The sequence below is a fragment of the Macrobrachium nipponense genome, chromosome 11 (genome assembly GCF_015104395.2).
Source record: "Macrobrachium nipponense isolate FS-2020 chromosome 11, ASM1510439v2, whole genome shotgun sequence".
Lineage (NCBI taxonomy): Eukaryota > Metazoa > Arthropoda > Malacostraca > Decapoda > Palaemonidae > Macrobrachium > Macrobrachium nipponense.
The window spans coordinates 19,860,786-19,871,942 of record NC_061087.1 but is presented as its reverse complement, the minus strand read 5'-3'; the positions used below and the strand labels follow the sequence as shown (position 1 = coordinate 19,871,942).

The following is an 11,157-nucleotide window of genomic DNA, read 5'->3' as shown; positions in this document are numbered from 1 at the left end:
TAGTGTTCCTATGATTATGGGTACAATTTTCACTGGCAATATCCATATTCTTCTTATTTCTATTTTCAGATCTTGATACTTATCCATTTGTCCCTTTCTTTCTCTTCAACTCTGGTGTCCCTTGGTATTGCGACATCAATGAGTTATACTTTCTTCTTGATTTTGTCAATGAATGTCACGTCTGGTCTATTTGCACGTATCACCCTATCTGTTCTGATACCATAGTCCCAGAGGATCTTTGCCTGATCGTTTCCTATCACTCCCTCAGGTTGGTGCTCGTACCACTTTATTACTGCAAGGTAGCTGATGTTTCTTGCAGTATTTCCTTGATGCTCTTACCATACAGCTTGTTGTCATCCTGACATCAGATGGTTGATTCTTTTGCCTCTTTTCTCGAGTTGGTACCCGGCATCCATCTTCTGTAGTACTTTTTTTGTCATGGGAATCATGGATACTACGAAGAGTAGTGGGGACAGTGAGTCGCCTTGGAAGATCCTCTCCTGATATTAACCTCTGCTAGTCTTATTCCAGAGTTGTTATTTTATTATTATTTTATTATTATTATTATTATTTATTATTATTATTATTATTATTATTATTATTATTATTATTATTATTATCCGGCCGGAAATAAACCCCCTATTCATAAGGAACAATCATATAGGGGCCATTCAACTGAAATATAAGTTTTCACAGATTATGGTGTTCATTTTAAAGAAGTTACAAAAGATGATAGGAAATTCAGAAATAAGAGATCAGTTACGAGAAAACGAAACAGATAAATGAATAAATTTATATACAAATAGATAAAAATATAAACTAGTAAAATACATGGTGATTGCTTTAGGGTGTAATGCACTACATCTTCAATAGAACTTTTGATTTTCTGATTGCTCTACATCCTAAAAAAAAAAAAAAAAAAAAAACTGTTCCATAGCCCAATGGTGTGAGGAATAAAAAAAAAAAAAAAAACTCTAGAACTGACATGTCTGACTGCGTGGCACATTTACTTCATATTGGTGTTGCTATTAAGAAAATCTGGTCGCTCTCGGCAAGAAAAGAGGTTTAAGGATCAATTGTAATAACAAAAGTTCTCTGCTAAAATACAACTTATGAAAAACTGACAACAAAGAGACCATCCGTCTATGGTCCAAGTCATATAACTACACGTGTTAGTAAGCAGAACCCTTCCACAATGAGAACGACTCTGTCAAAAAAGAGATCAATTTCTGGCTGAAGCAGACATCGACACCGGAGAACAGCATTCTATAGTAAAGAAAGGACAAATGACCGAAAACAGGATGCGTTGATTTTATCACTGTTATAAATATGAGGCCGTAAGTATAATGCAGAACTCCCGAGCTGCATTTGCTGACATTTCCACTATATGGCTCTCAAAAGTAAGGTGCGAGTCTGAGCCTCTCAAAAATAAGGTGCGAGTCTGAATCTCTCAAAAATGAGTTTGTTTGTCTGGTGTTTTTACGTTGCATGGAACCAGTGGTTATTCAGCAACGGGTCCAACGGGTTTACGTGACTTCCGAACCACGTCGAGAGGGAACTTCTATCACCAGAAATACACATCTCTCACACCTCAATGGAATGCCCGAGAATCTAATTCGCGGCCACCGAGGTGGTACGCCAACACCATGCCGACCATACCACTGAAGCGCTCTCAAAAATAAGGTGTGAGTCTGAGCCTCTCAAAAGTAAGGTGGGAGTCAGAGTCAAAAATTACTTCAAGTATAGTCGAAGTTTTAGACTCACTCACCAAAGACATTACCCTCTTGAGGGAGGATGAGGTGGAAAAGCAGTTCGCGATCTACTTATCAACAGTGTTTTCGTTTTTACTCAAGTTCAGCTTTATACCCCACCGACTACACCATTCACTCTAGGTCACGACTAAGACAAAGAGCAGCTTCATTTCCCATAAGTGGAGTCTTCACTACACCCACAAGTGGTGTATCATCAGCTTACTGAACAATCTCATGCATACACTAAAAATAACAGTGGACCAAGAACACTACCCTGTAGAACACTCAATACGATATGTTTTGGTTCGCTAAAGACCCCATCAACAGCAGCTTGCTGGTGCCTACCTTTTAAGGATATCTTGAAGTAATCTTAAAACATATAGACCCATTCCATGATTCTGAAGTTTAAAAATCAGTGCCTTATGATTTACTCAATCAAAACACATGAATTACTCTACAATGAAAATCATTATCAGGGTTCTTTAGCAAATGGCATGTCAAATCAAAGTGGCAACAGAATTGTAACATAGCTGAACATCTATGACAAATATTATTCTATAGTTATTTTGTTTTTTTTTGGCAATTTTAACGGCAACATTTCAAGTGGGGAATCACATTTGACATAAAACAGTTTTGCACGGACCATATCAAACAATAATGCGAGGAGGCGAGACCACTAATAACTGCCTATGTCACCTGTGTGACAGTGTGTCCCGCAGATTGCTTCCTGGTAATAGTAGGTTGCACGATGATTGCGAGTGCCTGCAGGCGCTTGCATTCTGAGTGTATGTACGCTTGCCGAATGGTGCGTATATACATCCATTTCCTCATGATAAAAAAAAAAAGTTGTCGCATGCAAAAAGATTTTTCCCAGTGGAGGCTGTGCTTGCATTGGGCTTTTACGTTAGGCTCGCTTAATGCCCACCAAGCTCTTTGGATGCTTCGTCATCACCGGAGAAAAAAAAAAAAAAAAAAAAAAAAAGCCTATCGCCCCAGAGCACGGAAACACACATGAAAAAAATGAGAGAAAGGGGAGTTGAGGGGGGTTTAGGAGGGAGAAGTTTTGGAGGGGGTTATATAGGGGTGGGCGATGAAAGAGGGGGGAGGCCTGTCACCCAGGCATGGACGCGCAGAGCCCCGTAATACCATTGGGTATCGCTTTACGTCCGAGAAATCCTCTTGGAATGACAACGGACCCATGAGACCTCTCTGGAGTGGTGAGACCAAAAGCCGACCCTTCCTAACCCCTCCCCCCCTCCCCCTCCCCCATTCCCCCTCTCTCTACTATATACGAGACCAAAAGCCGACCCTTCCTTACCCCCCTCCCCCATTCTCTCTCTCTCTCTCTCTCTCTCTCTCCATCTCTCTCTCTCTCTCTCTGTGCTCCCATCTGTTTCTGTCATTTGGTCCATGACCAAATCGGTCTCTTCATTACTGTAGCAACGCTGCAAAGTTGAATGTCATCTATTTACTTTTGTTCCCGGCCGAGTTACGGATGGGTCTTCATTTTCACAGAGCCATACGGTTTCGAAAACAACTGGTTTTTAGCTAAATTGTTCACTTGTCGCGATGCGACTCAAAATTCGACAGATATAACGCAAAGAGAAGTCGTTCTGAAATACTCGGCCTTCAACCACGATATGATAATAAACACAAGGACACTTGATGAAAAGATAATGAAAAAGAAAAGAGTAATAATAATAATAATAATAATAATAATAATAATAATAATAATAATAATAATAATAATAATAATTATTATTCATTATTATTATTATTATTATTATTATTATTATTATTATTATTATTATTATTATTTTATTCTTTTTTTTTTTTTTGCTCTATCACAGTCCTCCAATTCGACTGGGTGGTATTTATAGTGTGGGGTTCCGGGTTGCATCCTGCCTCCTTAGGAGTCCATCACTTTTCTTACTAGTTGTGCGCCGTTTCTAGGATCACACTCTTCTGCATGAGTCCTGGAGCTACTTCAGCCTCTAGTTTTTTCTAGATTCCTTTTCAGGGATCTTGGATCGTGCCTAGTGCTCCTATGATTAAGGGTACGATTTCCACTGGCATATCCCATATCCTTCTTATTTCTATTTTCAGATCTTGATACTTATCCATTTTTTCCCTCTCTTTCTCTTCAACTCTGGTGTCCATGGTATTGCGACATCAATGAGTGATACTTTCTTCTTGACTTTGTCAATCAACGTCACGTCTGGTCTATTTGCACGTATCACCCTATCCGTTCTGATACACAGTCCCAGAGGATCTTTGCCTGATCGTTTTCTATCACTCCTTCAGGTTGGTGCTTGTACCACTTATTACTGCAAGGTAGCTGATGTTTCTTCACATGCTCCAGTGGAGGCTTTTGCCACTGAATCATGCCTCTTTTTGTACTGGTTCTGAGCAAGTGCCAGGCATTCGCTTGCTATGTGGTTTATGGTTTCATTTTTTCGTATTGCATTATTATTATTATTATTATTATTATTATTATTATTATTATTATTATTCAGCTCGAGACCATAACTGCAGATACATATCAGGCACGGTTTGCTAAAAAGGAAGATTACACAGCAAATCCCAGTAATAATAATAACAATAATAGTGATAACAGCTTCTGCAGAATACACAAGGGTGACAGCGAGAGATTGCCTGCCAATGTTTTTTATAACAAGGACATAATTACTGCAAGTTGGCTTAAACAAAGTCTGACAGGATTATCCTGCCATGCAACATTACAAAGTTGAAATGATCTGCAATTTTCATATTATAAGGTCACTCAGCAAAAAATTATCTTGTGAGAGGATTGATTGCGTTAAATTAGGTACTTGCAGATTTTTTTGTGGCGGGTGTATTTCATAATAATAATAATAATAATAATATAATAATAATAATAATAATAATAATAATAATAATAATAATAATAATCATAATCTAATATCCTGCAGTAATTCACCATATTTTCCTATAAATAGACGGTATATATATATATATATATATATATTATATATATATATCTATATATATATATATATATATATATATATATATATTTGTGTGTGTGTGTTTCTTATTTTGTGCGAGGAGATAAGAGTGAAAATTCCTAGCGTTTTTTAACGAAAGATAATTTTTTTTAAAGATTTAACTAAATGACAGACTTCCATTATGCTAACTACCTCATCAGTGTCTAGAAAATAATTTATTCAGTTATTTTCTTCTTTAAAAATTAAGAAAACAATGCATTTATTAATATTACGAGCCTCGAGGGTTGAACAGTCAAAAATAAGAATAAACTTAAACAATATAAAAAAAAATACCAATGTCCCAAAATCGACAGCCAGCAGGCTTGATCAGTCTTGTAAACCTTTCATGTCCACACTATGGAATTCTTTCCCCTCTTCAGTATTTCAAAGGGCATGTCTGCCGCTACTGACATTGCAACGCCAGGTTACATGAATAAATCAATCAATGCTTTAGTGGGGACAGGCTTGCATTTCTCAGTTTTCCCGCCTCGCTACTCAAAAAAAAGTAATAATAAAGATAAAATATTCCCTTGAGCAAACATCAGAGCCAAAATCAAAAGAGTGGGAAAGGAAAACGCTATCTGGATATCTATAATTTTGGATATGATTTAAAATTCTGTATGATTTTGGATTTCATTTAAAATTCTGTTTAATATTCGATATGGTTTAAAATTCTGTATAATTTTGGATATGATTAAAAATTCTGTATAATTCTGGATATGATTTAAAATACCTTATAATTTTGGATTTGATTGAAAATTCTGTATAAATTTGGATATGATTTAAAATTCTGTATAATTTTGGTATGATTTAAAATTCTGTATAATTTTTGTATATGATTTAAAAATCTTTGTAATTCTGGATATTATTCAAAATTCAGTATAATTCTGGATATGATTTAAAAGTCTGTGTAATTTGGACATGATTTAAAAATTTGGAAAATGGAATATAATACCTTTAAAAACGCCAGACGCATGTATGTATTATCTAGGTGAATTTCGATACAAGAATTCAGGTGAATTAAATATGCATGTATTGAAGCTAAAAAGAGAACTGTATCTGCAAGAACTGGCACATCAATATAAGCAACAATACACAAATTCAATGTCCAAACGCACAAAAATAGATATCATACTTAGACATGTATCTAAAATTTGATAAGAAGTTGACAAACACTTTAAAAGAACTTTTGCAGTGACAAAGGAGACACTTTAAATCAGACGAAGAATAATAGTTCTTCAATAAACTTTGTTTTAAATGAAAGCGAATAGTTGCAAATAACTAACACCCAACCATGAGAGATTATCACTTAAAAAATAATTATACGTGTCACAGTAAGAGGAGTAAAATAGACCAAATCACGAAGAAAATTAAGTGTCCGAATTAAAACAACAAGAAAATTACACGAAGAAAAATAACTGATTAAAATAAAATAACAAAGTGATGAGTTACAGAAAGTTTATTTTACCTCTGACAAGAAGGTAAATAAACTAAATTCAGGAGGTGGAGGAGGAGGAGGAAGAGGGAAAAGTGGAGGAGGAGGAGGCGGAAGAAGTGGAGGAGGAGGAGGAGGAGGAGGAGGAGGAGGAAGAAGAATAAGTTGAGGAGGAGGAGGAGGAGGAGGAGGAGGAGGAGGAGGATGAAGAAGTTGAGGAGGAGGAGGAAGAGGAGGAGGAGGAGGAAGAAGAAGAAGAAGAGGAGGAGGAGGAGGAGGAGGAGGAGGAGGAGGAGGAGGAAATTAATAAGTGTGGATTTTTACTAGAATTCCACCAAAGTAAAAGGACTGGTGGCTATCAACAGGTGATAACATTTTAGGAGAGGAATTTCAGATCTAGATAAGACCCTGCGTCATAACTACTTAGTTTTGAATACCATATTTATATGTTATAAAATTTGGTGAACAGTGAATAAATTTGTGGGAAAATAATTAACTCCGCGAAGGAATTATAGATGCTAATTCTTTTTATTTGAATTTACAATAAGAACTCAATATTTACAGGGTGAAAATAGTCGTGTAATCTCTAGGAAGATTTATATTAAAATTGATAATAACAATGATAAGTTATTATCAATAATAATAATAATAATAATAATAATAATAATAGTAATAATAATAATAATAATAATAATAATAATAAAAATAAAAATAAAAATATTAATAATAATAATAATAATATAATAATAATAATAATAATAATAATAATAATAATAATAATAATAATAATAATAATAATAATAGAAACCACCAAACTGGAAAACCCCAGGTCCCGATGAAGCTCCATGGATACTGGCTCAAAAACTTCAAGGTCCTACACCCACGAATAGCAGAACAACTCAGCATTGTATCTCAAATCACCAAAGCACCCAAATGGGATGACCACAGGAAGAAACATCCTTAGTACAAAAAGACAAGAGTAAGGGAAATATAGCCAGTAACTACAGGCCTCTCACCTGCCTACCAATAATGTGGAAGTTACTAACAGGTATCATCAGTGAAAGGCTATACAACTACCTAGAGACACAACCACCCTCCCCTACCAATAGAAGGCTGCAGAAGGAAGTGTAGGGGCAACAAAACCAGCTCCTGATAGACAAAATGGTAATGAAGAACAGTAGGAGAAGGAAAACCAACCTAAGCATGGCATGGATAGACTATAAGAAAGCCTTCGACATGATACCACACACATGGCTAATAGAATGCCTGAAAATATATTGGGGCAGAGGAAAATACCATCAGCTTCCTCAAAAATACAATGTGGCAACTGGAATACAATACTTACAAGCTCTGGAATAAGACTAGCAGAGGTTAATATCAGGAGAGGGATCTTCCAGGGCGACCTCACTGTCCCCAACTACTCTTCGTAGTTAGCCATGATTCCCAGACAAAAGTACTACAGAAGATGGATGCCGGTACCAACTCAAGAAAAAAAAAGAGGCAGGCAAACAAAAATCAACCATACTGATGTTCATGGACGACATCAAGCTGTATGGTAAGAGCATCAAGGAAATAGATACCCTAATCCAGACTGTAAGGATGTATCTGGGGACATCAGAATGGAGTTTGGAATAGAAAAAATGCGCCTTAGTCAACATACAAAAAGGCAAAGTAACGAGAACTGAAGGGATAAAGCTACCAGATGGGAGCAACATCAAACACATAGATGAGACAGGATACAAATACCTGGGAATAATGGAAGGAGGAGATATAAAACACCAAACCGAGATGAAGGACACGATCAAGAAAGAATATATTGCAGAGACTCAAGGCGATACCTCAAGTCAAAACTCAACGCCGGAAATATGATAAAAGCCATAAACCACTGGGAAGTCAGTACCAGTAATCAGATACAGCGCAGGAATAGTGGAATGGACGAAGGCAGAACTCCGCAGCATAGATCAGAAAACCAGGAAACAAATGACAATACACAAGCACTACACACCCAAGAGCAAATACGGACAGACTATACATAACACGAGGAAGGAAGGGAGAGGAGGATACTAAGTATAGAGGACTGCGTCAACATTGAAAACAGAGCACTGGGGCAATATCTGAAAACCAGTGAAGACGAGTGGCTAAAGAGTGCATGGGAAGAAGGACTAATAAAAGTAGACGAAGACCCAGAAATATACAGAGACAGGAGAAAGACAGAAAGAACAGAGGACTGGCACAACAAGCCAATGCACGGACAATACATGAGACAGACTAAAGAACTAGCCAGCGATGACAATTGGCAATGGCTACAGAGGGGAGAGCTAAAGAAGGAAACTGAGGAATGATAACAGCGGCACAAGATCAGGCCCTAAGGAACCAGATATGTTCAAAGTACGATAGACGGAAATAACATCTCATCCCTATGTAGGAAGTGCAATACGAAAAATGAAACCATAAACCACATAGCAAGTGAATGCCCGGCACTTGCACAGAAAACAGTACCAAAAAAGAGGCATGATTCAGTGGCAAAAGCCCTCCACTGGAGCATGTGCAAGAAACATCAGCTACCTTGCAGTAATAAGTGGTACGAGCACCAACCTGAGGGATGTGATAGAAAACGATCAGGCAAAGATCCTCTGGGACTATGGTATCAGAAACGGATAGGGTGATACGTGCAAATAGACCAGACGTGACGTTGATTGACAAAGTCAAGAAGAAAGTATCACTCATTGATGTCGCAATACCATGGACACCAGAGTTGAAGAGAAAGAGAGGGAAAAAAGAAAAAATGGATAAGTATCAAGATCTGAATAATAGAAATAAGAAGGATATATGGGTATGCCAGTGGAAATCGTACCCATAAATCATGAGGAGCACTAGGCACGATCCCAAGATCCCTGAAAAGGAATCTAGAAAAACTAGAGGCTGAAGTAGCTCCAGGTCTCATGCAGAAGAGTGTGATCCTAGAAAGAAACGGCACACTAGTAAGAAAAGTGATGGACTCCTAAGGAGGCAGGATGCAACCCGGAACCCCACACTATAAATACCACCCAGTCGAATTGGAGGACTGTGAATAGAGCAAAAAAAAAAAAAAATAAAAAAAAATAATAAGAATAATAATAATACCCAAAAATACCACGAAAAACATTCCCCAACAGATGGCTACTCACAAAGGAAAATAAAAGCGAAAGGAATCTGGCAAGAAATATAAAAATAAAATTGGGAAAGAGAGAATTCACCACTGAAGGCATAAGGGTGAAAATAGAAAAAAACAGAGTGAAATTGAGAGAGGGAAGTGATCTCCGGGAAATACCTTCCAAATCCCCCATGCAGGAGACTGGCACGTCGCGCCCTCCGACTCCTGCAGGAGGAGGAGGAGGAGGAGGAGGAGGAGGAGGAGGAGGAAGTAGTTGAAGAGGAGAAGAAAGAGGAGGTGGGAGGAGTTGAGGAGGAGACGGAAGAGGAGGTCGGAGAAGTTGAGGAGGAGGAGGAGGAGGAGGAGGGGATGGAATTAAGGAGGAAGAGGAGGGAGTAGTTGAGGAGGAGGAGGAGCATAGAGTTGAGGGGGAAGGGGGAGGAGGAGGAGGAAGAGGAGGGAGAATAGGAGGAGGATGAGGAGGAAGTAGAGGAGGAGGAAGAGGAGGAAGTAGTTGAGGAGGAGGATGAGGAGGATGGAGTTGAGGTAGGAGGAGGAGGAATGAGTTAAGAAGCAGGAGGCCGAATGAATAGGTGGGAAGAGAGGAGAAGAGAGGGCAAGAATAGGGAGAATTTCAGTGAAGAAGATAAAAAGGAGCAGCAGAGGCGGAGGGAGTGGTAGGAGGGTAGGAAGAAGAGGAAGGTAAGTGGAAGTGGGGGGAAGGGGAGGGGAGGAATAGGAAAAGGAGGTGGAAGAAAAGGGGAAGGGAAGAGCTTGCGGAGGAGGAGTAGTAGGTAAGGAAGGAAAGGGAAGGAAGTCGGAGGAGGAGGCGGGGAAGTTGTAGAAGGGAGGTGGGGGGTGAGGGGGTGAGAAACGAGGAAGCAAGGAGCTGAGGGGAATTAGTTAGCAGGAGAAGAACTGAAGAAGAAAACAAAAGGAAAGGAGAATGGAGAAGAGGAGGGGGGAGGGGGAGGAGGTGAATGATAAAAATGAATAAGGAAGGGAAAGGAAGCAGGAGGAAATTAGATAAAAAGGAGAGGTGGAAGAGGGATGGGGAGAAGCAAAAAAGCAAAAGAAAAGAAAGGTGTGGGGGGAAGAGGAAGGAAATAGAAGAAGAAAAAGGCAGCAGACGAGAGACGGACGAAAGGAAGAAGTTGGAGAAGAGAAGGCGCAGATAGGCCTCAGGCATTTGAGGAAGAGCAGTGTGATCTACAACAGCGCAGGGCTGTCTGGGGCTATTTATCAAGCCCAACTATGTAAACATCTTAAAGAAATAGGCCGCAGTAAAAAAAAAGTGAAATTGGTTTTGGCGTCTACCATTTCATTCAGGGGATCATTTGTGAGGCGCCTTTTGGTGCTTCTACGCCTGATTTTTTGTGAATTATTGTCAAAAGAAAGGGGTGGGTCGCAGGTCATTCATTAGAGGGATCTTGTATCTTCTTTTTTTATAATTTTTTTTCATAATTCTGGTGGACAGATTAGTTTACACTTGCTGGAACCTTGTAAAGCAGGTGTCTTATGATATTTCTTATGGTTTGGATTTTTATGTATTATGTGTATACAAATATATACGTATATGCACACATACATATTAAATAAATAAATAAATAAATAAATAAATAAATAAATGAAATAAATAAATAAATAAATAATATATATATATATATATTATATATATATGCCCTACCCAGCACGATGAAATGGCTTATGCCCCAACATCATTTGCCAACCCAGTCCTGACCAGACCCCAAGCTGCATAATAACTTCAATAAGATTCCATCTAAAAGTAATTACAAATAAACACCCATTACA

The 11,157-nt window shown here is 38.2% G+C and overlaps 1 protein-coding gene across 1 annotated transcript in view; it reads left to right on the top strand.

Annotated features, from left to right (window-relative positions):
- The window catches only part of LOC135208167 (forkhead box protein D1-like), a 24,632-nt gene extending 14,888 nt beyond the window's left edge, over nt 1-9,744 (top strand). Inside the window, exon 2 of the mRNA XM_064240306.1 lies at nt 9,543-9,744. Coding sequence (XP_064096376.1) covers nt 9,543-9,744 — 202 coding nt within the window. The remainder of the gene's footprint in view (nt 1-9,542) is intronic.
- Nucleotides 9,745-11,157: the final 1,413 nt, after the last annotated feature.